Source organism: Macadamia integrifolia, unplaced genomic scaffold (assembly GCF_013358625.1).
Source record: "Macadamia integrifolia cultivar HAES 741 unplaced genomic scaffold, SCU_Mint_v3 scaffold1827, whole genome shotgun sequence".
NCBI classification, from domain to species: Eukaryota; Viridiplantae; Streptophyta; class Magnoliopsida; order Proteales; family Proteaceae; genus Macadamia; species Macadamia integrifolia.
The window spans coordinates 72,123-97,648 of NW_024868370.1; the positions used below are offsets into that span (position 1 = coordinate 72,123).

The 25,526-nt window shown below is 37.5% G+C and overlaps 1 protein-coding gene across 1 annotated transcript in view; it reads left to right on the forward strand.

The window, feature by feature from the left end:
• Positions 1-25,526, forward strand: part of LOC122064930 (protein ILITYHIA) — a 90,530-nt gene that overhangs the window by 56,593 nt on the left and 8,411 nt on the right. Inside the window, exons 28-53 of the mRNA XM_042628716.1 lie at positions 2,676-2,848; positions 7,805-7,882; positions 7,994-8,141; positions 10,972-11,094; positions 11,220-11,276; positions 11,356-11,466; positions 11,611-11,802; positions 11,896-12,069; positions 14,603-14,713; positions 14,793-14,862; positions 14,940-15,018; positions 15,121-15,223; positions 15,314-15,484; positions 15,638-15,760; positions 15,848-15,961; positions 18,026-18,132; positions 18,279-18,330; positions 18,407-18,513; positions 18,601-18,660; positions 18,904-19,018; positions 19,894-20,004; positions 20,131-20,268; positions 20,345-20,467; positions 20,637-20,708; positions 21,402-21,514; positions 22,657-22,815. Coding sequence (XP_042484650.1) covers positions 2,676-2,848; positions 7,805-7,882; positions 7,994-8,141; positions 10,972-11,094; positions 11,220-11,276; positions 11,356-11,466; positions 11,611-11,802; positions 11,896-12,069; positions 14,603-14,713; positions 14,793-14,862; positions 14,940-15,018; positions 15,121-15,223; positions 15,314-15,484; positions 15,638-15,760; positions 15,848-15,961; positions 18,026-18,132; positions 18,279-18,330; positions 18,407-18,513; positions 18,601-18,660; positions 18,904-19,018; positions 19,894-20,004; positions 20,131-20,268; positions 20,345-20,467; positions 20,637-20,708; positions 21,402-21,514; positions 22,657-22,815 — 2,984 coding nt within the window. The remainder of the gene's footprint in view (positions 1-2,675; positions 2,849-7,804; positions 7,883-7,993; positions 8,142-10,971; positions 11,095-11,219; positions 11,277-11,355; positions 11,467-11,610; positions 11,803-11,895; positions 12,070-14,602; positions 14,714-14,792; positions 14,863-14,939; positions 15,019-15,120; positions 15,224-15,313; positions 15,485-15,637; positions 15,761-15,847; positions 15,962-18,025; positions 18,133-18,278; positions 18,331-18,406; positions 18,514-18,600; positions 18,661-18,903; positions 19,019-19,893; positions 20,005-20,130; positions 20,269-20,344; positions 20,468-20,636; positions 20,709-21,401; positions 21,515-22,656; positions 22,816-25,526) is intronic.

Below are 25,526 nucleotides of genomic sequence, written 5' to 3' on the forward strand. Positions count from 1 at the left end.
GGGGAGCCTAATTGCTTAGGCGATCAAGTGTTATTTTTTATTTACTATCTTTTCTAACATTATTTAGTATGCTATATCTACCTTATATCGTAAAAATTCAACACTAAAGCCACATCAAGTCATAAAAAATCAACATTAAGTCACATCAATCATTAAAAAACAACATTTAGGCACCTTTTGATAACGTTTCGGCTGTTTTTGTATCTAGAAACAGCAGAAATGGATTTTCACGTTTCCGGAAAGAAAAACGGATTTTTTGGTGTTTGATAAATCTGTTTCTCGAAACGTTTTTTGTAAACATAATGCCACTAAAAAACCCAATAGTATCATCGGATGCCCAAAAGGGAGAGAGGGTTCGGTTGCCTCGTTTTAGGTTTAAGTAGTTGAGAGATTTATCGGGCACCATAGCCTTTTTTTTTTTCCTTCTCTCAAATTCGTTTCTAGAAATGTCAAAACAAGTCTGACTTGTTTCGTTTATAGAATTGTAAATAGGCATAAATTTTGATTTATGTTTCTAGAAACGGGTGAAAAAGAACAACTTTATCAAACGCTTTTTAGGTTGTTTCTCTATTTCTAGGAACAAGAAAACGCTGAAACGGAAGAAACGGAACGTTGTCAAACGGTGCCTTAGAGAATTGTCCGTGCTCTCTAATGAGTTTGACTGGTCAAACGATTTTATTTTTCATGAGACTTTTTGTATAAAGTAGAGCACAAAATCAGCTTTCCAACAAGTCTAAGAGTCTTAATTCTGAGTTGTAATGGCAGAGATGTGTTTTGGTCAAACTTAGTTTAAAGTGCCGTGAATGCTGTTAAAATCGCTTGAATGAAAATAATTTTATGGATTTTAAAACAGAAGATTATTTTACTGTAGTTTTTGTTTTCAGCAATGTTTACCATGATAAGATTTATGAAAGTTGACAATCACCCCTACAACGAAAATCTAGTTTTTGTTCTTGGATTAGGGGTTGTCTGTTTATTCTTTTGGAATTTTATTTTGAAACTATTTTTTATTGGAATCAAATAGGAGGGTATTTGCTCATTTATGAATAATATCTTAAGTAAATGATATAAGAAATATAAAAAACATGAATGAAATAAAAATATAAAAACATTTATTTAATTGATATTTGGCATAAATAAGTGCCGGACCAAAGTCTTGTTGCAAGGCGACAGCCAATGCACTAAGGTGACAATCGCCTAGACCCTAGACAAACTGCCTAGATGCCTAGGCTAGCTCTAGGAGTTAGAAGAGGGAACACACTTCTCAAAGAGTCAAGAGTATTAGACTTGTAGTGCATCCCATACGTCCTGATTAAGAAACAAACTCAATCTCAATATCACCCCTAGGAAGCTTCTTGACAGAATTGCAGTGAAGAAATGTGATCAGGTCCTCAGTCAGCTTCTAACAGAGAATGAACGCTTTAAAAATTATCTGTTTTCTATCACCCCTTTGGTTGTCATGGATGAAAGCGGGAAAGATTCATCCGTTTTCCGTTCGCACCCTAAGTCCTTAGAGTTTGGCAGTCTCTAATACCCATGCATTTCTTTCTTGTGGGAAGTGGACTAAGGAGTATTGAGAATCAAAATACTAATTATTACATATTTTTGTTGTCAATTCACGAGATCTACTCATGAAGAAGAATGACATCACTCGTAGAAATCAAAGCTCTGAAATCACCTCTTATGGACAGGTTTCTTGAGCTGGGAAGGGTGTTCTCTGCAAATGTATCTTTAGTGGAGAAGTTGTTTTCAAAAGCCTTGAATGTGGAGACTAGTTAGTGATTATCACTTTAGCAGGGGGTAAGGATTGAGGATCATTGGATTACTTTCCTTACTAGGCTAGAAATCTATGGATCTGTTTGGGTGCACTGTGAAATTGATCTTGATGACTGGAGAAAGAGTAACAACACAGTAAGAAGTTGATTGTTGAGGAAGAAAAGTATCTATGGAAGGGGGGGGGGCTTATAGGAGCTATTTCTTTATCTTTGTTTTGTGTGTTTTTTTCTCCCTTTATTGTGGCAAGTGGATGGAGGTTGGTCTATGTATGTTGGGAGAGGGGGTGTTGTCGTTGTGCGGTGAAATGGCCATTCTCTCTCTCTCTCTCTCTCTCTGTGGGTTGGGGGGATTGCCAAGGAGACCACTCTAATTAGTCTCCACAGGAGTGTACCATTTTTGGGAATCTTGGGCAATCTCACTACCTAAATTTGCCTTGATTTCAGAAAAAAAAAAGGTTTGGTCCTATGGAGAGTGGAGACTACTAGGAAGGAGTGGTCCCCTTATCTTTGGCCCCTCTAATGATCAAACAAGTATATCGTAGGGATGGGTATAGACATGTTAGTAACATATAATGGAATTTGGCACACAGACACTTGTTTACCATTGTATGAGGCTGTTTGAATCCCTACCATTCATTGTCGATACTACAGTACCGCTACACTATTGCAGCTCCAATGCTGCTTGATTACTTGAAAATTGTTGCATTATTGTTCTCCAGTTACTTGGATATGTGGTAGGCGAGTAGTGCTTCAGTATTGAGGATTGCGGTTTCTGCTTCGTATCATCTTTGGGGGATGTGGCACTTACCACTGAGCTTTGTATTATTATGACTAAATAATTGTTTTATTAATGTTTGAGGGTTACCCTTTTTTAACCTTTTTTATATTGTGTTGCATCAGGAAGATGCTCAGGCACTGATTTCTCGGCTGCTGAATCAATTGATGCATAGTGATAAGTATGGGGAACGACGTGGGGCTGCATTTGGACTTGCTGGGGTGGTCAAAGGATTTGGAATATCTTGCATAAAGAAATATGGAATTGTGATTGTATTACAAGAAGGTCTGGAAGACAGGTATGTCCATTTTTTAAGGACCAGCTTAAAAATTGTGTAATAAGCACAGTGTATATGTCTTGGCTTTGTACACTTACATTTAAGTGGCTAATAAAACTTTAGTCTTGGTATATTCTGTTCAATCATGAATACTTGATTTTGTGTATGGCTAAATTTGATTTCAAGGTTAGCTGGTTTTTGTACTTTACGATGTTAGAAATCCCTTCAAACCTATTCTAGCGAAAATACTAGGAAAAAGTTCACTTAATTGTACCAATACTAAGCTAATAATGAGAGGAGACTTTGCACCCAATGACTTTGCTCTAGTATTAGCTGTAAAATTTCTGCTAGTTGAGTCGGTCTGAATGGGCCAGTGCAGGGAAAACACGTGAAGGTTCCCCAAAATCCCCCGTTTCCAGTGACGGATTTAACAGGCCATCTGATGCAGACATAAAACACAAAAGCTGGTTTATTTTAATGGAAATAAACCTTGGGTTGGGTTTTATATGTGTTGGGCCTTTGTTCCAATGGGTTTTTATTATAATATGCTACTTTAATAGGGCTAATATATCGGTAGGAGTGAAAACGGGATTTCCTTTATTTGTTTATTTTTTGGGTGAATGAATAATTCAATACCAAACGAAAAGAAAATATACAAGGGGAGGAGAAGAAGGTGGGGGGGGGAGGCTAACAATCAGCCGAGCAAAAAGGGGAACAAACCCAAGGGAGGGGGGCAAGGACAACCACAAACCTAAGGGGAAGGAACAAGCCCACGGAAAGGGGGCATGAAACAATCAAGGGGGTGAGGTGGGGAAAGGATGATGGTATTGGGAAGACCCCAGGATACACCAATAAGCCTGTTGCTTGGGGTATCCCTTATATTACCAAGGGGAAGGGAACCAAGTTTAGAGCTAACATAAAAAAAGATGGCTTTCCAAATCTTGTCATAGGATCTAGAGTTGGAAGTTCATCTTCGAAGATTCCGTTCCATATAGCACTTAAAGATTCAAGAGACAACAAATTTGTATAGTCAGTTTTCAGAAGCATATAATGGCATATAACAGCAAAAACGCTTGACTTCATCCATGAGCCAACTAATTTCTTCAGAAACCAATATTCTTTATTTCATAGGCCAAGCACTGAATTAAAATGTAACCCACAACTTATATTTATACAACAACAAACTTAACCTTATTACAACTTAACGGGGTCACTACATAGATCCATGCATAACAAAATAGGGAAAAATCTGAGGGCAAAACAAAATAGGAGAAAAGAAAATAAAACGAAATAGGCTCAAACCAGCAAGTAAGAAAAAAACTTAGCTAAATGGGGTCGGCTACATGGAACCTTGCCCTCCAATCGGTTATTTGAGGTCATACTTTGGACATGACCTAGACTATGTGTGTCATTCCTTACTACTTTTCCTATAGTTATTTTAGGCATTCCCACCGTTCTTTTAGCTCATTCAATAAGAATCAGATCATTCCTTACTGTGGCGTCCCCTTGCCTTTGTTGAACATGGCCATACCACCTCAAACGACTTTTTTTGAGTTTGTCATTGATTGGGGCAACTCCCAAATCAGTTCTAATCATAGGTGGCATGGTGCCAAGGCGAACTAAGGCGTTGGAGGGTTGCCTAAGTGCTTAGGCGACAAGGCGCCGACCTTTAGGCGAACAAGGCGACCGAGTGTTATTTCTTATCTTCACCTTTTTTTTTTTTTTACCATTATTTAGTATGTTACATATATCTTGTATCATAAAAAATCAACATTAAACCACATCAAATCATCAAAGATCAACACTAAGTCACATTAAATGATAAAAAATGACATTAGAAGAATGTTTTTTTTTTTTTCTATAATAAGTTTTACTGGTCAAATGATTTTATTTTTACATGAGACTTTTTTTATTAGGTATAGCACGATACTATCTTTCCAACAAGTCTAATATTACTTAAATATGAGTTGTAATGACAAAGTTATGTTCCGGTCAAACTTATTTTAAAATGCACGTATGCTGTTTAAATTGCCTGAATATAACTAATTTTTAAAGATATCAAAGCAAAATATTATTTTACCGGACTTTTGGTTTTTGTAATGTTTTACTATGATAAGATTTATAAAATTTTCAGAATTGAGAAAAACCCTGACATTTGAAAGTTGAAAATCCCCCTGCAACCGGAAATCCAATTTTTGTTCTTGGACTGGGGGGTGGGTTTAACTTTTTATCCTTTTAGAATTTAATTTTTAAACTATTTTTATTGAATTCAAATAGTGGGATATTTGCTTATTGATGAATAATATCTTAAGTAAACATTTACTTAAATGATATTTGGCATAAATAAGTCCAAAAATATGAGGCAACATGCAGTGTAATAAGGCGGCAGGCGCTTAGGACCCAGGCAAACCGCTTGGAAGCCAAAGCGTCACCTTGACAACTATGGCTCTAATATGTTCATTTCTTACTTTATCGTTCCTAGTTTTGGTACACATCAATCTTAACATCCTCACCTTTGCTACACATAGCTTCTCTATATGACACTTCTTAACTATCCAACATTACGCCCCATACATCATAGCTAGGTGCACAACAATCCTATAGAATTTTCCATGTTTAAAGGATTACGTCGGTCACACAACACTCCGGTCGCACCTCTCCACTTCATCCGTCCCACTTTAATCTTCTATTAAACATCATCCTCTATGTCACCTTTATTTATGGTTGACCTAGATATCTAAAATAATCACTTTGCTGTATCTTTTTCTCTCACTCCCCCCTCAAGTTTCTCCATATCATTGTCCATCATAGTTTGACTATCTTTGATCTACTAATCTTAAAACCTCTTGTTTTCAAGGTTCATCTCCATAGCTTTAATTTAGCATTACTCCCTTCTTTTGTCTCATCCACCAAAACGATATCATTGGCGAAGAGCATACACCACAGGACCTTGTCTTGAATGCTTTTGGTTAAATCATCTATGATAGGCACAAACAATAAGGGCTTATGGTTGATCCTTTATGAAACCCAATCGTAATTGGGAATTCATTACCTTGACATTCCACATATCTAGTACTAGTCACCACGCCCTCATACATATCTTTAGTTACTTCCACATATTTACTCGACACCCCTCTCTTCACAAGAATATGGCGGATTAAATCTCTAAGGATTCCGTCATAGACTTTTTCTAGGTCAATAAAGACCATATGAAGATCCTTCTTGCCAGCTCTATATCTTTCTATGAGACTCCTCAGCAGATAAATGACTTCTATCATGGATCTACCTAGCATAAGGCCAAATTGGTTCACCTAGATGTGAGTCTCTCTTCTCAGACAGGCTTCAATAGCCTTCTTCCATAATTTCATAGTATGAGTCATTAGTTTCACTGAGACCTTTATTTTGGAAATAAATAAAGCATTGTAAGTCTCTATTATGAATATCACATTTATTTTGGTAAATCAAAACTATAATGCTTCTCCTCCATTCATCTGGCATTTTCGTTATGTTCAAACAAATTGGTTCACTAATATATCCCATATACTCCTAGGCTCTTCCACACTTCTTTTGAGACCTCATCTAGGCCTGGTGTCTTGCGTACTTTCATCTTTCTTAAGGCTTCTTTAATTTTCAACTCACCAACCTTTTGTATATATCTATGATGCCGCAATATATTTATATGCTCCCTATAATTCATATTTCGCATATAACATTCATTGCCCTTAGATTCTAATTCAACTAAAACTCCAAAATGACTTTAAGTAAAACTTAATGACTCATATTTGTTGTACTTAATGCCTCAACAACTGAATGTACAAAATGAAGATTGGAGTCCATCCTAAGAATTCTGATAAAATCATAGTTGTCAAAGCGCTAGGAGACTCAAGGTTTTGGAGGGCCTTCCTAAGAGCTTAGGCGACTTAAGCGTGCATGAATGATTTTAAAAGATGGATACAGTTCGTCACGAGTTCTCAAACCCAAAGGGACATAAAACCATGTGTTAAAATTCATGGACACAACTGTCCACCACTAACCAATAACATTGTTAAAACACACACGAATCGTAAAGGTAGTGAAGTGGAGGAGATGAGGAGTTAGGTGGCCGTGAAACGAAGACATCACCCACCAGCTGAACTATATTTTCTCATTTCCTTATCCCTTTGTGTTTAATTTTCACCATTATATTAAATTGAAATAATTTAGGTAAAATAACCAACTGACCAAGGAAGCAAGTAGTAGGGAAGGGTTCCTTCATCCCATGATGAAATCTTCTTCTCGCTTTATTCCTTCTGTTTTTGTTTTTAAAATTTTTTCTTTTCTTTTCATCCAAAGGCAAGATCCTATGCATCCTACTGCATATGAACATTCGACACAAACCCAATCAAAACATTAAATAAGGCATTTAATCTTATATAACAAGATAAAAAAAATCAAGGCATTCAATACACTAAGGTGGTGGAACACCTAGGTTCGAAAATAAGCCGCTTAGGCGACACTTTGACAACTGAGGATTAAATTAAACTTACTAAATAGAAATCCTGTCGCAGGCTGATACCTTACCAGTTAATTGGTTATAACTCACAATCACAGTCTTCTTTGGTTGTTAGCTGAATAATATTTCAAATGACACCTAAATGGAAGTGGAAGAAAATGCTATATTAATGACAATCAAAGAAAAAAATCAATTTTGTTACTCCATGCATGCAAGATCTTCCTTGAGTTGTTGAATTTGGAGCTTCAGAGATGAAACACCATTATTTTAAAGCTTGAGATGGTTCCACATTGTTTGATGATTCATGATTTGTTCTTCTAACTTACTCATTTCTAGTATAGGCGTCCAGGTGACTTGATTGCCTTCTAGGATTCGGACTTGGTCTTAAAGTAGGGAACTGTATTGGCATTTGACCTACCTGACTAAATTATAACTGTCTTTTCTCTTTGATCTTGTTCTTAAATTTGGATTCATTTTGATTACAGGAATTCTGCAAAATCTCGTGAAGGGGCTCTTCTTGGATTTGAGTGCCTGTGTGAAAAGCTTGGTAGATTGTTTGAACCGTATGTTAAAAACTCTCTTTTGCTTGAATAATGAACACTTTTTCTTGCATTTTTTTTCTTCTTATTGTCTCATTATTTACCCCACCCGGCTCCCCTTTTTCTTTTTTCCAGATATGTAATTCAAATGCTCCCCTTGCTTTTGGTTTCGTTTTCCGATCAAGTTGTTGCTGTTCGTGAAGCTGCTGAATGTGCTGCCCGTGCTATGATGTCTCAACTTAGTGGTTTGGGGGTGAAGCTTGTCCTTCCATCACTCCTAAAGGTCCTTTGTTTTTCAATATTTATGTTATTTCATTCAGTAATGCGTTCATTCTGGTTCACAGGCTCCTTATTTTTTTGTTTTAAATATGTGTACTTAGTTTTTTTTTTAAATTATGTGTGTTTACACTTAAATATATTTTTTATTTCATTTTAGATTTGCATTACAATATTTAGTCAGAATTGAGGATGTAGGGAGGTTACCTTGTATTCACACAGTTGATAAGTATGCTTCTCTGGTTCTGGTTTTGGCGTAAAAATTTAGAAGTGGCATTGCCTGAATAATGCTGTTGCTGGGCTGTCTTATTTTGAGGGGTATCTTAGTCATTTGTAGGTGTGAGTTTATTTTTGCCCCATTGTTCGTTATGTTCTCCTTTTATTCTTTCTTGTTATTATTATTATTTTTTTTTGTCGCTTATCCAGACTGCTTGAAGTACCCTATGTTTTGAATTTTCTTTGGTTTCTTTTCTTTAGTCCTCTTCTTTTATTCTGTTGTTGTTGCTTGTTTTGGAGGTGTTTGTTTGCAGGTGAAGTTTCAGGAGTTATCACCTGGTTGTGGTCCGGGTCTTCTGTGCTTTTTGTGGGGTTTTGGTGTGGTGGTAGTTCTTCTTGGAATTTTTTTTTAAGAACCCTTTCTCACAATCCTATGTATTATTTGTCTTTTGATTCCAACGAAAAGTTAGTGACCTTGGTGATTTGATTGAGTACAACTCAACTCAATTTGACTTAGTCTTATCCCTAACTAGATGGGATTGGCTGCATAGATCTTTTTTTTATTTTTTCAATCAGCTCTATTCAAAGCTATACTTGTCCTGAGCTATACATATTATTATGTTGTTTTACCTACTTGTTGTGCCCCCTCATTCCTATTTGCGTGTTTGTGTGTGTGCGTGCGCGCATGTGCAGTGGTTGTTGTTATGTATTAATTATCCTTCCGTATTCGCCGATACTAACTGATATGCATCAATCTTTAAGGTACCAATACGATACAGTTATTTTTCTGCTAAAGGATCATGTATATTAAAAACGATAATGAAAAGTGCTACACAACAGACTGCAAAATGCAGAAAAAAATAGACAAAATCAACTTGTCCAATTCTCCACCTTCAGCATGGCCATTAGCAGGGGAAAGGCTAGCAAGCAGTGAAAGGAAAGAGGGCGATATAACAAGTTAGCACACTCGAAATCTTGGACTTCCTTGAGCATCCACACTTAATTCCATTGGATAGCAGAAGGCCATGAAACCAGAGTGCCCGAAGATTCAAAATTTTCCATAGACTTGGAAAGGAAGTCCGCAACCAGATTTGCTTCCCGATAACAGCGGGAGATTTTCAACTTAATGTCTGGCAGGAAACTTTGAAGAGCTAACCATTGTTGCCATGGAAACCATGGGATTACTCCCTTCAATACCATAACCACAATTGCTGATGAATCACACACGATCTGGAGCTTAGAGATTTGCAAATCTCTAGCCTTCTCCAACCCCAACAATGGAGCATGAAACTCTGTTTCAGTATTTGTAGTCACACCAAGGACAGCTCCAAAGGAAAAGACAGCGTGAGCACTACTATCCCTGAAAATTCCTCCTGCGCCAGCTTTTCCTGGGTTTTCCAAGAACACCCATCAATGCAAGAAAGCCAACCTTTATATATAATCAATAAAATGCACTTGTCTCGTTGTACTTTCTTTTACTTTTAGTTCCTTCAATCTGAATCAGATCACCCCTCCGTGTTGGAGATTCAAAGGCCTCTGTTGGTCATGTTCATGCCAGCTCAAAGAAATTTCTTGCAACTTATCATGTATTAGAGCTATTCCTATATCAGCTCTAATTTCTTTATTCCTTATTTTATCTTTTCTACCTTGCTACTCATCCATGTTAGCATTCTCGTTTCAGCTAGACTAAGGGCCCGTTTGATAACGTTTTTGCCATTTTTGTTTCAAGAAACGGCAGAAACATAAATTTCCGCTTCTAGAAACATAAACAGAATTGAAGGTGTTTGATAGTCATGTTTCTGAAAGTCGATAGTAACCAGCGAAAAGAATGGCCATGAGTCGTTTCCAGAAACGGTGAGGTCGTTTCTTGAACCATAAATAGGTAGAAATTTCAATTTCTATTTCTGAAAACAAGTGAACGCTTTTTGTTCAGAAACGGCAGAAACGCGTTTCTTGAAACGTTATCAAACAGGCACTAAGTTTGTTTATATGTGGTTTCTTCACTGCCTAATGTTCTGCTTCGTACATTATTATTGGTTGTCTAAGTTATAACAATAGGATTATTGGTCGTCTCGTCATTAAAAGAATTTTTCAATCACACAAAAATCCGGACACACCCCTCCACTTCACCCACCCTATTCTAATTCTTTGTACAATATCCTCCTCTGTTTCTCCTTTATTTATGATTGAACCTAGGTACTTAAATTTTCTTTTTGTGGTTTCTCCTTTTCACTGTTCCACTTTCAATCCTATTGTTACAAAAATTTTCACCGCCTCAGTTTCAATCCTATTGTTACTAAAGTTACATACTATAAACTTTTTGATCGAGTAATAAAAAAAATAGACACAAGTACTGTGTAAAAGCCTGTAGGTTTTGGGCACAATGATTTCCCCCAATCTTAATCTGAAGTCTGGTCGGTCAATTGGTACCTTAATCAAACTCAATCAGATCAGATCAACATGATTTTCAATTTCATCAATAGAATTTCCTAAGCAATGAAATCTTTTTGCATTATAATGCAGTCCAGTTTCAGAAATTAAGCTCTGCAACAATAAGCTGACACAGTACCTATGTTAGAAGGTTTTTTTTTTGATTAATACATAATTTTTTCTTTACTCAGGGTCTAGAAGATAAAGCTTGGCGAACAAAGCAAAGTAGTGTTCAACTACTCGGTGCTATGGCCTATTGTGCCCCTCAACAGCTGTCTCAATGTCTTCCTAAGATTGTGCCCAAGCTTACAGAGGTTTGTAACCATTCTTTATGTGGTTTTGGTTTTTGTTTCCCCCCCCCCCCCCCCCCCCCTTTCTTTCATTCTTTGGAAAGCATCTCAATTATCATTGTTAAGGAAATTATTTCCTTTTCTATCAGGTTTTGACAGATACACATCCCAAAGTCCAGTCAGCTGGTCAAATGGCCCTTCAGCAGGTGATCTTTCAGCAATATTTTTTATTTTTTATTTTTTATTTTTTTTGCTTAATGGTGCACTGCTCTCTCTCTTCCCTAGGTTGGGAGTGTGATAAAGAATCCAGAGATCTCATCTCTTGTTCCAACCCTTTTGATGGCTCTTATGGATCCCAATGACTATACAAAACACTCTCTTGATATTCTCCTTCAAGTAAGATTATGATACATGTATCTATGGCTTCTTACATCTTATCGTTATAATTATTATTCATTGATCAATACCAATTTATTATTGGGAAAAGAAGATTAAGTTCCCATTTATTTATTTTCTCATGGTGGTTTGTGTTGGTTGCAGACTACTTTTATTAATTCTATTGATGCACCTTCATTGGCATTATTGGTTCCCATAGTCCATCGAGGATTAAGGGAGAGGAGTGCTGAGACTAAAAAGAAAGCTGCTCAGATAGCTGGAAATATGTGCTCATTAGTTACGGAGCCTAAGGACATGATCCCTTACATAGGATTACTTCTTCCGGAAGTCAAAAAGGTACATTAGGATTTTTCTGTTCTGACCTTCCGCTTTTGTTGTCAGGAAGTTATTTTTAACGGGCGTGGCTATGTTTGATTCCTTTTGAAACAGGTTCTTGTTGATCCTATTCCTGAGGTTAGATCTGTTGCAGCCAGGGCCCTGGGATCTCTTATTAAAGGAATGGGAGAAGAAAATTTCCCAGATCTTGTTCCATGGTTATTAGAGACACTAAAATCTGACAATAGTAATGTTGAACGCTTTGGGGCTGCCCAAGGATTGAGTGAGGTTAGTTCTCTCCCCCCCTAAAAAAAAAAAAAAAAAAAAAAAAAGAAAAAAAAACCTTTTTGCCTTAATCTCTTTCCTAATTTTTGTTGAAATTTCATTTATGTGATTGAATGAATGAAAGCAATTGTTATTGTGGTGGGATGATTTCATAGGTCATGCTTTACTTTGATAATCCAAACTGTTGGGTATTGGACAATTCTTTATGTATTGATGCTTTTACTTTGAATTCAGCTAGCTAAAAGGGTGGGAAATGTAGTGCTTCATTTCAATGCTCTTGTGAATGGTTTTATGCACCATGCATCCCATTTTCTAATGGATTTTTGCAAGGGAAAAAGCCTTTGGGACACTTGTTTTCGAGATGTCTCACATGATTATGATCCATTTGGTTGTTCTGAATGTTAAAGCTCTGTATTTGTCTACTAATGGGCTAAATAATTTAACAGTAGATGTCAGTTTGGACATATCATAAATATGTTAGGATATCTTGATGAGTGAGAAATGTAGGAAATAGATTTGCAAACTAGATAACGGAAGCTGTAGTTTGCAAGTTTCGCTATACTTAACGATTCTTGGTTCCTTTTCTTTTTTGATTCTCTCTCTTTCTCTCTCTCTCTCTCTATATATATATATATATATGTATCTATTTCCTTTGGCTGGGTTGGGGGATCTCTTCACAGGGTGTTTGAACAAATCAAGGATCTAATATGTTTCTCTAGTAAACTATCAGTTTTTGGTTGCTGGACCATTAAGATCTGAACCATGGATGTCAATGCGTAAGGCAACCCAAGGCGATGGTGGATGGTAAAAATTCAAGGCAACGCCTGGGCGACTAAGGCCTCAGTCCAGGTTGATCCCCCTGGATGCCTAGGAGGCACTTTGACAACTATGATCTGAACTGCTTCTGACGTTGAATCTTTTTCTCCATTAAATGCTGTACTGTCCCAGCTAATAAATCATCATCCATTTTTCTGAGCCTAAAAGATCTTTCAAAAGTGGAACCCATTCAGCAAAGAATCTTGAAATGCAGTTTGGGATTTTTTACCTTATATCTTTATGGTTTTGGGGTAGGGTGTGTGGTTAATGTAGTACTGTATTTGAAAGGATCAAAACAGTAGCCAATGTATAGATCTATAAATCAAAGGATAATTCAGATGATAAAGAGAAGGGTAAGTGAGCAATTGACCTGCAAGCAAATTCTGGAAATAGAATGAAACAGTAATGATGAGAACCAGATGTAAATAGTGAAGGTCAGACGTGATTAAAAAACAACTCATGTATGGTTAACAAACAATAATCGATAGGGGTATTTAAGTAATTTCCGAGGACGGATCTAAGGTTCAGAAATTAGGTCAAAACAGGATTAGACTAGGAGACTAAAATAATAAAGAAAACAGACTCAAAACAGGATTAGACTTAGATACTCCCAATCCAGCCTAATTAAAACACTTAATTGCGAGTAAAAGAAACACATTAACTTAATTAGTCCCATATGCCTAGCCTAAACCCGTATGACAGGTCCATTATTGTTAGATCAAACACCAAGAAACACAAATAAAGAGAGATAATAGATCCGTACGACACAGAGATTTAACGAGGTTCACACACCAGGGTGGTGTGCTACGTCCTCGGGCGAAGAAGAAGATGATTCACTATGCAGAAGAAAGATTACACCCTAGCATCGGCGAGGAAGAACTCGCCCTGAAACCCTAGCTTCGTGAAAACCCTAGAATACAATGACTTTCTCAACAAGCAACAGTACATTATATATATTCCAAAAAACGTGGGTCGACCCATTGGGTCGCGGTCGATCCGGTCGAACCATACCGCGGGGGCGTAGCCCCCGCACCCCCATACGAGATCAATGATGGATAGGCCCAAGCCCTCTGCTTCCATCACAGATCTCAGAAAAATTCCCATTCGGGTCGCCACCAAAATATGTCGGATCGGGTCAATCTTCAAAACGGGTCAAGAATTCGAGACAAACTTAACAATTATAGTGACCCATTACAAAGAAAACACATGGAACTAAAGGTCCAACATATATATAACCCATCCAAAGCTTATTTCTAATCAGATAATCCCATTTAAGTCATTTAAATGTATTAGTGGTGTTTTCTATTATTTCTAATATTGATGGTCATACAAGCAATCAGAATTTGGAGATGGCATACTTGAACTCTTCTTAACTGCGCTTAAGAAGAAAAAAGGTTATGATATTCGTATTCCTATGTTGCTGTTCAAAGATAGAACTATGTTGAGAGGGCAGACCTTGGTGCAACGGTAAGGTTGCCCAACTGTGACAAAGGGGTCATGGTTTCGAGTCAGAAAACAGCTTCTCCGCGAAGCGGGGGTAAGGCTGCATACATTATCATCCTCCCGAGACCCTGCAGTGGCAGGAGCTTCATGCACTGGGTACACCCTTTTTATAGAACTACGTTGTAATTGATAGATCTATTTATTTATTTGGTTTGCAAGACCTTGTTTTCCCAATTATATTATACTTTACTGGTTTCTGAAATGTATCTGGTTTCAGGTTCTAGCTGCCCTTGGTAAGGAGTATTTTGAGCACCTACTTCCTGATATCATCAGGAACTGCTCCCATCAAAAAGCATCTGTTCGTGATGGCTATTTAACACTTTTCAAGGTGAATTTATGAAAGTTATTATGGTTTAGTATTCTCTACTTTACATTTTTCTCACCTTGTGATGGGCATTTGTTTGTAGTATTTCCCAAGGTCATTGGGTGTCATATTCCAGAATTATCTGCAGCAGGTACTACCTGCTATTTTAGATGGTAAGTCTGCCTTCTTCATTGTTATCAACTGGCAACCAGATTTGATATGTTTTAGATCTAAGGTTATATTATTACAGGTCTTGCTGATGAAAATGAATCTGTACGTGATGCGGCACTTAGTGCTGGACATGTTTTGGTGGAGCATTACGCAACAACGTTTGTGCACTAGAAAACTCATTTGATGGAGAATTTCTATTGACATCCACTTTTATTGTTCACTAATGCTTCTGTGCCTTATCTTCGTTATTGCCATCTCAGGTCTTTACCTCTTCTTCTTCCAACTGTGGAGGAAGGTATTTTTAATGATAGCTGGCGTATCAGGCAAAGTTCTGTTGAACTTTTGGGTGATCTACTGTTCAAGGTAGAAGCTTTTCACGGTCATACTGTTGTTCTACCTTTCAATTGATTTCTGGTTCTTGAGTAGATTATGCTCCACTTATGTTTCATGCAGGTTGCTGGAACTTCTGGAAAGGCAATACTTGAGGGTGGTAGTGATGATGAAGGTTCAAGTACTGAGGCACATGGTCGTGCTATAATTGAGGTACTTGGAAGGGATAAGCGTAATGAAGTCCTTGCTGCTGTATATATGGTTCGGACTGATGTCAGCATATCCGTACGGCAGGTAAGGCACTTAAATATCTTTAGTATTTGAATGTTAATTACCAACTAAATACTTCGCTGGATTGCCTACAGTTATTTTTTTAGCTAATGCCAAGTATCTGCTTATGAGTTCTTGTTACTGCTCCCAATTTATCTACTTCAATTCATCTTTCAGGCTGCTTTGCATGTATGGAAGACTATAGTAGCAAATACTCCCAAGACTCTCAAAGAGATAATGCCAGTTTTGATGAGTACCCTCATTACTTCTCTTGCATCATCATCCTCAGAAAGGCGGCAGGTTCTCTTTGTTTATTTAGTCAGTGTAATCTGAGTATTAATTTGAGTTATTAATAACTATTAATTTTTCTTTCTTTGCTTATGTAAGGTTGCTGGACGAGCACTGGGCGAGCTTGTCAGGAAGCTTGGTGAAAGAGTACTTCCATTGATTATCCCAATTTTGTCACGAGGGCTAAAAGATCCTGATACTGGCAGAAGACAGGTGAGATTTTTCTTTTGATAAAAACTGTACTTTGAATCTTCTCTGCTTGGTCAAATAGTTCTAGTTAGATAGGTTACAAACTGCATAAATGATTGCATATCTCTGTTTTGCATTAATGATAAGTGTAGCTGCAATGGTTGCAAATTTCTGAATTGGGTGACCATTGAGCTGGGAGTACGGTAATGACTTTTGAATGGAAAATGGGTTGTAAAGTTATATTGCTCTCGTTAGGAATTCTCTGAGGACGATTTGTAGGCGATGCACCATCCTTGCTGCTACGTACGTTGACCTTGACTTGACAGATTCATCCAATTGAACCCACACTCAAAGGAAGACCACAAGCTCGGGGCTCAACGAAAAAGGCATTTTTTCGTTTTACAGGAACAAGAAAACGGAATCTTCCATTTGGTACCCTTGGTTCTTTTTTTTTTTTTTAATAAACAAACTGGTTATAAAAAATGTCAGAAATGAGAAATGTTGGAACATTGGAGTTCCGTTCCAAAATAGATGTTTGACACAGAAACGGAAAATTCTGGTTGACACGAAACATTGTTTCTAGAACTTTCTAACTACCAAACAAGAGTATACAATGCACAACTCAACCCAACTACATCCTAACTTGGAAAACTAAAGACAAACAATTATATCACGATAGGGACTCTCCAAATCAAACCCCCTACTATCAATAACAGAGTACCACAGGGACAAGAACGCCCCTGTGGCAAGTACATAGCTTAACACCTGTCATACCTGAACATCTGTCAAAAACTTTGGTCAAAGCATATGACCCTCAAAACTGAAATTTTCCTTAAGCCCATATTGGTACAATTTAAATGGGATTGATTGCATTTCTCCCTTATTGCTAACGTTTCAAGTAGACTAAGTGTTAAAAATCACTTCTCAGTGAAATTTAGTCATCCCCAACTCTCATATGCCTATGTAGACTAAGTGTTAAAAATAACTTCCCACTTTACTACCACATTAGTTACTAGAAATGGTAATCCTGAGATTTGGGGTTGGTTGCACAACCCTGTTAACTGTTGGTTAACTCTTCCCCCACCCTTATACGTGCAAGGGATTTACTTATCTTACAATTTAACTGGAGTGAGGCTCCACAGGCGAGGCATAAATAGGCATTATATGTCTTTAGATGTTATCCCAAACGCCGTTATGCACTACTATACTTTACTACAATCACTGAAGAGCTAAGTTAATAATGGAACCTTGGCTGATAAGAGGGAATTTATGCTGAAGTTTCACAACTAAACAGGGGCAATGTTATTTCAGAAATATTAGCAGCATCTTTATATTTTTTGAAGCAAAATTTTATATATATATATATATATATTTGTTTTTTTTTTTACCAAGTATTGGATTTTAAATATTTTTGTATTATAGAATTCTTGAGAAAAATTAAAATGCGTATTGATTCAATGAATTATGAGATAATTAAATATATTTCTATAGCATAATAAGATTTTAAATGGGTTGTATTATACCAAAACCATTATGTCAGCTGATTGATCAGTGTTTTATGTATAAACCAATTTTCCTTGGTTCTATTAGATTTGATTCCCTTAAGATCTTTAAATGCATGTTTTTTATTCAAGATCCCATTGTGTTTGCTTCACGGATTCATGCGTAAGGATCGGATCGGATGAATCTCCTGATTCCGAGCCGATCTGGCTTAGTAATCCCCTTCCATAAAATAGGGTTAGGGAGGATTTCGGCCAATTCCTGACCGATTTGGGATGATCTGGATCAAAATCGGATCCGAATCAGCTGGACCCAACCTAGACCCCATTTCCGCTCTTTAAAACCTTGTTGTGTGGAGACACATTCTGTTTTGCTAGACTCTGCCATGGTGATGTGATTCATAAATTTCTTGCTTGGTAATAATTTTTAGCATACCAGGAGATGATATGAAATATACTGTTCCTTTCCGTACTGTACAAATGTAATTCGTTAATAGTTCAGTGAGCGGTTAATTTTTTTTTCTTTCCTTCTATACAGAAGCACATGTTTCTTTTATTCTCCATTATTCAAATTCACAACTAAATGCAGGGTGTATGCATTGGTCTGAGTGAAGTGATGGCTAGTGCTGGCAGGAGCCAGCTCCTGAGTTTCATGGATGAACTCATCCCTACCATTAGGACAGCTCTATGTGATAGGTTTGCTCTTCTATAGTTATTTTCTGCAAGTGTACCTCTTCTTTTGGATAAAATTATTAGTCGTAATACTAATAATTATGTGTCTCATCATCATCACCATCATTACCTTTTGTATGATGAATATAGTTCTGTTTTTCTTTCAACAGCATGGCAGAAGTTCGTGAGTCTGCAGGCTTAGCATTCAGCACTCTGTACAAGGTAAACTGCAGTTAGTTGGTTTTGTTTTATGTCTTGGTTTGTGAATTTAAATTAATGAAGATATCGAATATTCTAGAGTGCGGGAATGCAAGCGATTGATGAGATTGTCCCAACACTTCTGCATGCCTTGGAAGATGATAAAACCTCAGATACTGCCCTTGATGGCCTGAAACAAATATTAAGGTAGTATATTTCTATTTGTACTAGAAGTGCCAAGATGTATATTTAATTGTGATTTGATTCTGACAGTACTTCCTTTTTTGATACCAGTGTCAGGACTGCTGCTGTTTTGCCTCATATCCTGCCCAAGCTGGTCCATCTTCCTCTTTCGTATGTTCTGTCTTCCCAATTTCTTGTTTTGGTATTCTACAATTTGTGTAATTCTACCTGAATCCTCTCTCTCTCTCTCTCTCTCTCTCCCCCCCCCCCCTTTTTTCTATGTCCTGGTGGGTTATCTGGGACTTGCTTATGGATTTAAGATGTTTCTCATCATATCCTCTCTTTGTTTCTCTTTGTGAATCCATATTAGTAGGGAATAAGAACATCTGATTTTATCTTTCATTATTCATCCAGTGCCTTCAATGCGCATGCTCTGGGGGCATTGGCTGAGGTTGCAGGACCTGGCCTCAATTTTCACCTGGGGACCATTCTTCCAGCTTTACTATCTGCTATGGGTGACACTGATATGGTGAGATAACCAATGCTAAATATATTTCGTAGTATCATTAATTAATTTTTCAGGATGTGGAAGGAATTGAGTTGCTTTGATTGGCTCTATCATCGATCGTGATTTTAGTAGTGTTAGAATTTAGGCATTTGAGCCTATTTAATGTGTCTACTGACCAAAGATATTGATTGATGTAAGAAAATATTCTTTTCAATGTCTTAGTACATGGTTATATATGTTATGTATAGAGTCAGTTGTTCCTTGTCCAAAATGCCTAGGCTTGCTTTGATAACATTACTTGTTCTTATTATTAGCTTAGGTCCAAATGTTTCTTTTTGTGAGTTCGTTCTGATAATTTGGCCTTGAAAAGATGTGGACTTGGATTGTTGTATACTCTCAGAAGACGGGAGTAATCACATTATGTTATGGCCATGCAAGTTGAGTTGGCCGGTCAAAGTCTGCTAGGTCTGTTGTATATGCTGGACCTGTTGAGTTTTTCTATGGGTTTTATCACTCCTTTGTGGCTATAAGTGCAATGGATCTGTGGCATCACATTGGATCAATCAACTTTCAAGAGAAATGCAAAAAAGGATAATGAATCATGCTGAAAAATATGATCTTCTGTAGGTTTCGGAGGATTCATATTCAATATTTCAGGCCTCCTCAATCTGACTTCCAGGCTTAGCCTGAAGCCCTGAATGATAATTTCCTGTATATGTCGTAAGAACTAAGGAGAACCATAGTTAAGTCTGACAGATGGCCTTCCAGAAGGGCTTTCTGCAATTTTTTCTTGTGAGGGGCATCTATCATTCAAAATACTCTTTTCTGGGTTTTGTCCCCACTTTTAATTTACAGACACATTATTCTGTTGTACTTATACTACATCAAAATTTTAGGATACTCAAAGTCTGGCAAAGAAAGCTGCAGAAACAGTTGTCTTGGTCATTGATGAGGAAGGCGTTGAATCTTTGATCTCTGAACTTCTTAAAGGTGTTGGTGATAACCAGGTATTGAGTTTTTGATCTCTGATCTTCAGGTGTCCGTCAAATTTGTAATGCTGAGTTAGCATTTTTTCCTATATGTTCTCGTCTGTATTGTTTTTTTCCCTATAATTATTTCTCCACTATTTTCAGGCTTCAATTAGAAGAAATTCTTGCTATCTAGTTGGATATTTCTTCAAAAACAGCAATTTATATTTGGTTGATGAAGCTCCAAACATGATCTCCACGCTTATTGTATTGCTAAGTGATTCAGATTCAGCTACTGTTGCGGTAAATGCTCTTAGTAAATTGTGGTTGCTTGCTATTTCTTTGTACAAAAGACTGAATATTGTCTTCTGCTCAACAGGCTGCTTGGGAAGCTTTATCACGGGTTGTTGGTTCAGTTCCCAAGGAACTGCTTCCATCGTATATAAAGTTAGTTCGTGATGCTGTATCCACAGCTAGAGATAAAGAACGTAGAAAAAGGAAGGTATGTTCACGCAAATTTTGGGCATATATTCTCATGTTCTAGTTATCTATTTGTTGCCACAAGGAACAAGCATGTCAAGGTTACTCTTCAAACTACAATGCTGTAGAGCTTTTATTTTGGTGACTTATTTCCTTCACATCCCTAATTCTCTTGTCGAGTGGATTTACAGGGAGGAGTAGTTCTTGTTCCTGGTTTCTGTCTTCCTAAAGCTCTTCAACCGTTGCTTCCAATTTTTCTTCAGGTACTCCTCAGTATGTCATTTTTTGCGACTACTATATAAATTATTGAAGGTTATTAGAAAAGGGCTGCCTAATAGTTGTCTTATCCTCAAATCATACTTCTTATTTCTCTCAAACTTATTTGTATAGTTGGGTGCCGATTGCTCTTTATCAAAAACAATTGTGTATTTTGATTCTTTTTGGCGTAAACATATTTATATATATTTTTTCTTCCTTTTTTAAATTAAATGAAACATTTTTACCTAGGAGGAGTGAAGTCAAGTTATTTTTGTTCAAGAACTGATAAGTGGATGGCAAAGAGTTTTCACTGTTATCAGTAGATTTCCATAAATTTTAATTATTATCCCAATAATCACATAACCCAATTGGGCTATTAAAGAATATTCTGTTACATGTGTATGCCTTTTAGAATAATAGCGATGACATACTTTGATATCATGATATAATAGATTTTATTACACTCATAATCAATCGGTTGATCTCAAAGGAGATCACATGAAGGGTTATTCCTTGGTTTTTGTCCAATCATTATCGCTTGTCCTGTTTAGAATACGATTACTTTCTGCTTGCAAAATAATTTTTGTTTGTTAAATTCAATGTTTGTTCTGATCATGTTGTACTTTAGACCATTAATCTTGCACTGACCCTCACATTCTGACTGTGAAATTTGTTTTTTATGTCTATTGTACTTCCAGGGTCTAATTAGTGGCTCAGCAGAACTAAGAGAGCAAGCATCACAGGGTTTAGGAGAGTTGATAGAAGTGACAAGTGAGCAAACACTGAAGGATTTTGTTGTTCCAATAACAGGGTATGCACATGAATAATTTTAGCAGATAAAGATGGTACAGTAGTTATAATTGTGGTTGAAGTGAAAGATAATAGTTTTTCGTACTTCAATAGTTCAATGTCTTTAAACTGATACTCTGCCTGTAAAACTTGATTTATTATGATACTTGTGGTGTTCAGATGTTCAGAGTTAAAGATCTCAATAAAATGCAATTTGAGAGATAATGCAGGGAGGTAGACATAGGAATGTGAAAAGGGGGCTATGCGTGTGTCTTTGTGAAGGATAGATGAGGAAGATGGGTGAAACCCATTATTCACTAAATGGTATGCATTCTAAGTGTCAGCTTAGAATCAGCTTCTTTAAATGAGCAATGGTTTCGTCGATGGTCCTCCAAGGAAGGCCTTGATGTACGGCCCTAGTATCTGTGACATGGAAGGTCGGGCAGGAACCAAAGTTTGTCGATAGGTAGACACTAAGGTCCCCTTCTCACATGTGAAAGTTCCTGCCAAAATGGAAAACTAATGCTTTGAGCTTCTAGGAAAACTAAGAAGGTGCTTGCCAATGCATGGTAGGGTGTATTAATGATTTTTTTTTTTTTGAAATTTGGTATGTGGCCAATCCAGACCATGACCTATCTATTGGACAATTGTTATTTCCATATCATTCTTTCACATGGCTAAAAGTGGGGTGGGCTGTATAGTAAGGCTTTCCTATGTGGACCATGCAAGAGACCTTTTGCCTTTTGTTATTTATTTGATTTTTGAATCTCACAAACAAACTATGTCTAGATCTGAAATTAAATATTGCATGGACTTGGGTGATGTATGATCCTGTTTTCCTTGAATGTCTATGTTCTTTTTTTCTTCTAAAAGCTGATTCTGGTCCTTTCATAATTTATCCTGTAACATTTTCCTAATTTATTTAGATATTTTTATTTGCCTCTTCCCACCTAAGGTGTATATATATATATATATATATATTTTATTTTCTCGTGTGGTAGAACATCACTTTCTGTATTTTTTTATTTTTCTATTGGGCATACATCACATTGAGCCATCGTCAGATGACTAGTTTGCTATGCTGCATTTTATCATGATGCATTGTTCATTTGAATATGTTTACTGTGGTTAGTTGGTTACTGATTGTCATAACTTTCTTTACAGGCCTCTGATTCGGATCATAGGTGATCGGTTCCCTTGGCAGGTCAAAAGTGCCATTTTATCGACTTTATGTATCATGATAACTAAGGGTGGAATTGCGTTGAAGCCTTTTCTTCCTCAGCTTCAAACAACATTTATTAAGTGCCTACAAGATAACGCAAGGTTGGTTTAAATGTTTGCGTTTTTATTTGTCATTATGATGGTTGGATCATGGATATGCCATACCTCAAATGTAAGGATTTGTTATATTGGGTCAATATATCTAGTCCCTATAATACGCATTTGGTAGTACATGCGTGGCCAGCAACTATTTCTCACCGTAAGCGAATGCATATACACAAACGATTCAAATATGTGGGGATTTATTCATGGATAAATACATAAAGTGATCACTTACCATACAGAGATAAATAGATAATAATAATGGGAAAAATCTGAGTGTGAGTGTTAGGAAACCCAGCACCATAAGGTATTGGTGGTATAATAAGATAGATGGTTGGGGAATTCATAGGACCAATTGGAGTAGAATTATTACTGGCACTTAAAACTGGGATTGAGTTGTTATTGGGAATGGAATCTTGTAAGCTATTGTCAAGGGTAGGGGTAGCAAAAATTTGGTCAAAAGCGGGTCTGGGTTCCTGCCCTGGTATCGGTTGGACAATTTCAGGAGATTAATGCAGAGGCCAGAGATGGATTCAAAAAAGCGAAGGGAGGAGAGAATGGCTTCAGTGGATCGGGGGTCTGTCAAGGGCACAGTTGAGACCATAGATGATGGAGAAGAAAGGAGGGGCTCCCTCCATTGGGGTTAGAGATGGTGAGATGAATGAGCTAGGGAGAGGAGAAGATGGTGATGATTTGGATTTTGGAAGGGTTCCAAAGGATCCATGTGCGCCCATTCGAGCAGGAGAATAATTGGAAAGGAAGGACCACAGGGGGGCAATGGAGGAGGCAATGAGAGGGCCATTAGCCTCCGAGATTCTAGTCTCAAGCATGCAAGCTCACTTTTTATATAAGAATGTATGTCTTCCGTGCAAGCTCATTGATTAGCAAAACTCTCCGTCCACCTGCTCTGTAATTCCCAAATAGCAACCATTCTAATAAAATATAGGAAGAAAGAAAGTTATCCATTTGCGTGTCTATGCCTTGACACAACATGGGCTGAAAGACCGTGTTGCTTCTTCGCTGAAGATGATCCTGCACGCTAGTGTACCTGAGCCAGCAGGTTAGCTTTCTCCTGCCCTAAAATAGAATTAACAGATTTCACATTTTTCTTCCAAAGACAGCTCTTGTGAGTTATTGTTGGAATCTATTCTACAAGCGATCATTATTCTCCGGTGATAATCATATCCCAAATAACTGTGCATATGAATATTAAATGAACATATAAATAGATACCTTACAGGGAATAAGGATGAAAAGTGGATGATTGGTAAACCTCTAATTCGATCAAGCAAATTATTAAGTGGAACTCCAAAGGAGAAATTGTTCTCATTAGGTTTGAGGAAGGAACAACTTATAGCATCAAGATTCTTTCTCTCCGTAATTTCTTTATCAACAATAAGTCCATCAAATCGTCCCCTCAGATATGAGAAGGACATAAGTAATGGCATGATAACAACAAACATAAAGAGCCTAAGAATGAAGGCTAAGGTTAAAGTCCTAGATACAAACCTTACATTTCCATTCCAGAGTGGTGAAAGTCCCAAGAATCAAGAATTTCCTCATTTATGGATAACTAAGTTCATTAAACAAAGTAGATATTTTGTTTTTGGTGGAATTAAACAAAGTAGTTATGAAAAACCAAACTTTGGTATTAAATGAGCTATATATAACTTGAAAACCTAAATTACTTCTCCAATAATAGGATCCACTGAGAAAGATCCAAGTGCATATCAAAACCTTTAGTATTCGTAGTTCAAGAAATTGCACTCCATAACACCTTCTGCTCTGATGATATTCCCCGAGTAAACTCTCCTATGCCCGTCTCAGCTTTGACAGTCTCTACCGTTGGGAGCATCCCTCCTCCCTCCTCCCTCCTCCCTCCTCCCTTCTTATTCAAACCCTCCCCCTTCCCTCCCCAAACCTTGGGTTTTTGTCGCCAATCCTTCACCGGAAGACTCTCTCTGGACTGTTTTCCATTCCACTGATGCTTCTTGAGTCTGGCAAGAGGGGAGGGGCCTAGCTACCATCTTGGATAATGTTGTCAACTGTGGCGGACCGGCTAAGACCAGAGGAGTATATAGGTCTAGAGCTAACAACAGAAAGGGGGACCCTTAGAAGATGTCAGGGGTCAAGCCAAAGAGAGGGTAGGAACAATTCCCAATGGAGTAGTGGATGGCCTTATGGGCTTTGGGTCTGTTGCTTAGAATATTGTGCCAGACTCAAGAAGCATCAATGGAATGCGAAACAGTCCGGAGAGAGTCAATCTTCTAAGGAAGAACCTGACAGTGTTTCCACTTTACGATTTCGGGATCCAGGAGGCCAGAATGGCACACTCCAACTTTTGGTCATCCACAATTGAGGGGGAATGAAGAACAAGGAATGGCCATCTCTGGAGGAGGAAGGTGAAGGACTGGCGACAAAAACCTAGGGTTTGGGGAGGGAATGGGGAGGGTTTGAATGAGGGAGGTTTGCGGGAGGCTGGAGGGAAGAGGGAGGTTAGAGGGAGGAGGGAGAGGATAAGGGGGAGAGGGGTGGGTGCTCCCGACAGTAGAGACTATCTGAGCCAAGTCGAGCATGAGAGAGTTTAAAACGGGAGTGTCATCAAAGAAGAGGGAGTTTTGAAGTGCAATTTCTTAAACTTCAAATACTAAAGGTTTTGATATGGGCTTGGATCTTTCTCAGTGAATCCTATTATTGGAGAGGTACGTTAG